This window comes from Helobdella robusta (genome assembly GCF_000326865.2).
Source record: "Helobdella robusta unplaced genomic scaffold HELROscaffold_65, whole genome shotgun sequence".
Classification (NCBI taxonomy): domain Eukaryota; kingdom Metazoa; phylum Annelida; class Clitellata; order Rhynchobdellida; family Glossiphoniidae; genus Helobdella; species Helobdella robusta.
The window spans coordinates 145085-149549 of record NW_008705364.1 but is presented as its reverse complement, the minus strand read 5'-3'; the positions used below and the strand labels follow the sequence as shown (position 1 = coordinate 149549).

At 33.0% G+C, this 4465-nt stretch overlaps 1 protein-coding gene across 1 annotated transcript in view; it reads left to right on the top strand.

Moving 5' to 3' along the window:
* HELRODRAFT_180801 (hypothetical protein) overlaps positions 1–3869 on the top strand; it is a gene marked incomplete at both ends in the record, with an annotated part of 7414 nt that extends 3545 nt beyond the window's left edge. The window contains 5 exons of the mRNA XM_009030103.1: positions 174–220; positions 763–782; positions 2492–2595; positions 2828–3710; positions 3841–3869. Coding sequence (XP_009028351.1) covers positions 174–220; positions 763–782; positions 2492–2595; positions 2828–3710; positions 3841–3869 — 1083 coding nt within the window. The remainder of the gene's footprint in view (positions 1–173; positions 221–762; positions 783–2491; positions 2596–2827; positions 3711–3840) is intronic.
* Positions 3870–4465: the final 596 nt, after the last annotated feature.

The following is a 4465-nucleotide window of genomic DNA, read 5'->3' as shown; positions in this document are numbered from 1 at the left end:
TATCAGTAGTAGTTGTAGTTGTTTTGGCAGCATAAGCAGCAGCAGCAGTAGTAGTAGTAAGAGTAGCGTCAGTATTAGTAGTAGTAGTAGTAGCAGCAGTAGTAGCAGCAGCAGCAGCAGTAGTAGTAGTAGTAAGTTTATTTTTATGGTGTTTATTGTTTTAATTTTAACAGAAGTTTAGGCAGAAAAAAAGAAATAATTCAGATACACTGTGTGACAGGTTTGTTTATTTGTATGTTGGTTTGTTTGTATGTCTATGTATGAATGTATGTATGTTTGCTTGTATTTGTATGTATGAATGTATGTTTGTTTGTTTGTATGTTTGTTTGTTTGTATATTTGTAAAGGAAAAAGTATTGAGCGGTTGGAGAACATTGAAGAAAGATATGAAGGTATGAATATACGAATGACCAAAATACGAATGAATGGATGAATGAATGAATGAATGTATGAATGAATGAATGAATGAATGCATGAATGAATGTATGAATGTATGAATGAGTAAATAGATGAATGAATGAGTGAATGAATGAGTAAATAAATGAATAAAGGCCGGAAAATAACATCCGACCATTTCAGTGAAATTTTTATGGCCTGTTGTCCAGTTGTTTCTATGTATTTGTTTGCACGCATGTGTGTATGCGTTTGTATCCATGCATGTATATATGAATGCCTGCTTGTATGTTTTTATTTTTGTTTGTATGTATGTGTGTTTTTATGTATGTATGTTTGTATAATGTATGTATAAATTTTTTCTTTGCAGAAAATTTGCTGAGTTGAAAAGTTAGTTTATTGTTTTAAAGATTTTTTTTTCATAAAAACAAACAAACAAACAAACATACGTGCACACGTAGGTACATACATACATACAAACATAAACAACACACAATCAAACATAAAAAAACATACAAACAAAAGTAAAAACATAAAAAAGTATACAAACACAGGAAACACACATGAGGGCTCAATTATATTGCTGCAATGAATGTTACACTTTAATTAATGCTAAAAGGCTTGTAATAAGAGTGAACGACTTCAGTTGAATTAGAGAGAAAAAGAGAGAGAGAGAGAAGAGAAAGAGAGAAAGAGAGAGAGAGAGAGAAGAGAAAGAGAGAGAGAGAGAGAAGAGAAAGAGAGAGAGAGAGAAGAGAGAGAGAGAGAAGAGAGAGAGAGAGAGAGAGAGAGAAAGAAATGAAGAAGAATAAAGAATAAGATAAACTATAAACATAGATAAGAAACAATTAAAGACGTATGTAAAACGGATGAATAAAACTTTGCTTCACATCAAACAATGCTATGCCTTCATTCATTTATTGATACATTTGTTTATTCAATCGTTCGTTTGTTTGTCCATTCATTAATTAATTTATTTATTTACTTATTTATTTATTCATTCATTCGTTCGTTCGTTCGTTTGTTCGTTCGTTCGTTTGTTCGTTCGTTCGTTCGTCCGTTCATTCATTCATTCACCTATCGTGAATGAATATTTTTCCAATGTAACAATAGAAAAGAGCAGAATTCAATTACCTCCAAGATTAGCTACAACATCATCATCGTCATCATCACCTCACCGCCCACCAACATTGTCATCATCATTATCATCATCATCATCATCACCATCATCATCATCATCAATAACAGCTGCAGCTTCATCATCGTCGTCATCGTCACCGTTACCAAAGTCATTATCGTTGTCTGCAACTAAAAAGAGATTATTCAATCGAACAACATTAACAACAACCACAACAATTGCAACAACAACATCATCATCAACAACAACAACATCATCATCAATAACAACATCATCATCATCAGCAATAACAGTATCATCATCATCATCAACAACAACAACTACAACTACTGCTATCACGAAAGCAGCAGCAACAACAAAATCATCGTCTCTGTCATCGTCGTCGTCATCATCGTCGTCTAAAGCAACAAAAACATCGTTATCATCATCAACAACATCATCATCACCATCATGTGTTTCATCATCATCATCATCATCATCATCATCATCATCATCACTACTCACAACAACAGCATCATCATCATCAGCAGTAGCAACAACAACATCATCAACAACAACAATCGACAATAGCAAACACAACAATCTGTCAGATATAATTATTGCAGTTATGAAGAACATTATTCTTAAATGCACCTCCAAGCGATACATATATAGGCCTTACAAGGGTTCACTTTATTATTATTATTATTATTATACATTTCTACTACTATTACTACTACTACTACTGCTGCTGCTGCTGCTGCTGCTACGACTACTACTGCTACTTCTACTCCATTGGCAAGTTAGCTCAGTTGGTAGAAGTGCCGTACTTCTCGTTGTTATTACGTGACTTGCCGGTTCGAAAGCACTTTACCCAAAACTCGAGGGCTATCAAAAGACATGCGCTAATAACAAAAAATAATAATTTATTATAATTGATTAGTTAATTATGATAATTAGTGTGTTGATAATTATAATAAAGGTGATTTGAAGGCCGGGGAGATGACGATGAGTGACAGTGAGAGGATGACATTGATGTTGCAAGTTAAGAAGGGAAGGATAACAGTGGAGGAAGCTGTGATGATGGTGGTGATGATGGCGGTGATGATGATGATGACGATGATGGTGGTGATGATGATGATGACGATGATGGTGGTGATGATGACGACGACGACGATGATGGTGATGATGATGGTGGTGATGATGATGATAATAGTTGTAATAATGATAATAACGATGATTATAATAATAATAATAATATAATATTAACAATAATGATTATTATTTTTTTCATAAACGATAAATCCAAAAATAAAAGGCGAACAGATACAAGAAACTAGAAAACAACAACAAAAACAACAACAACAACAACAACAACATCAGCAGCAACATCAATAGCATCAACAGCTCCAATGATAAACGTTATAGAGAGCAAATGTTTGCCTCTCCAATGACGTCAAGGAAATGGTTTTTTATCAACAACAACATCAACAACATCAACAACAACAACATCAACAACAACAACAGCATGAACAACAACAACAACAACATCAACAACTACAGCAACATCAACAACAACAACGTCAACCACAATAATAATTTCATTGTGTTGTGTAACTATCGAAATTCTAGCATTAAAAACATCAGTAGCTACAATGAAAATGGCTTAAATCTGCCTATAATTCAAAATAATCTCTATACTACAAACACAAATATTGCCGCTACAACTGCTACTACCACTACCACAACTACCACTATAACTACAAATAATAATAATAATAATAATAATAACAATAATAATAATATTAATAATAACAGCAACAACATTTTTGGCACTAGCAATAACAAAACTAACCATCTAAATACAGGCAGCTATTCGCAATTTTACTATAAACAACAACATCAACAACATCATCAACAACAACATCAACAACAACATCAACAACAACAACATCAGCAACAAAAACAACAACAAACGCCAATATCGCCGCCACCTTTACCACCGATTTCTCGAATGATCGTTGAATCATTTTCTGAAGGAAAAATTAGCAGTAACAACAACAACAACAAAAACAACCACCACAACAACAAAAACAACAACCACAACAACAACATCAACAACAACAATAGCAACAATGACCATTCGGAAAAATTCAATTTCGACGATTTTGATGAAAATTTTGATTTGAAAGAATTGAAGAGTCTGCAATTTTTACAAAAATATTCATCCAGCGTCAACAAACAACAACATCAACAACAACAACAACAACAACAATATTTACGCTACACTAATAACATTAACACCATCCCAACAACAACAACAAATTACAGTAACGGCAGAAACAATTATTGCTGTTTAACGGACCACCACAGCTACCCTTTTCATGATTACGATAATAAATATAGAAATAATAATAATTATAATTTTTGTAATAATTTTAATAATATTAATGTTGATAGTAATAGTTGTGGTAGTAGTAATGATTGCAGTTATGTTACTAGCTGTAGTATTAGTTGTGTTAAAGGTAGTGGCTGCAATTGCTGCTGTGCTGTCGGTGAAAATGTTTGCAGCCTGAGAACAGTTGATGAATTATTCGGCAGGATTGGTCTGGAGGTGATGTTGGTTGTTGTTGTAGATGTTGTTGTTGTAGATGTTGTTGTTGTAGATGTTGTTGTTGTAGATGTTGTAGATGTTGTTGTAGTAGTAGTAGTAGTAGTAGTAGTAGTATTAGTAGTAATAGTTGTTGTTGTTTGTAGGTATTGTTGTAGGTGTTGTTGTTGATGTAGATGTTGTTGTTGATGTTTTATTCATCTATTTGATTGTTCATTTTTTTATTCATTCATTCATTTATCCATTTATTCATTCGTTCGTTCGTTTGTTCGTTCATTTGTTTGTTCGTTCATTCAATCATTCGTTCATTCATTCATTTGAACAGCATTTGGTGAAAAATCAAAT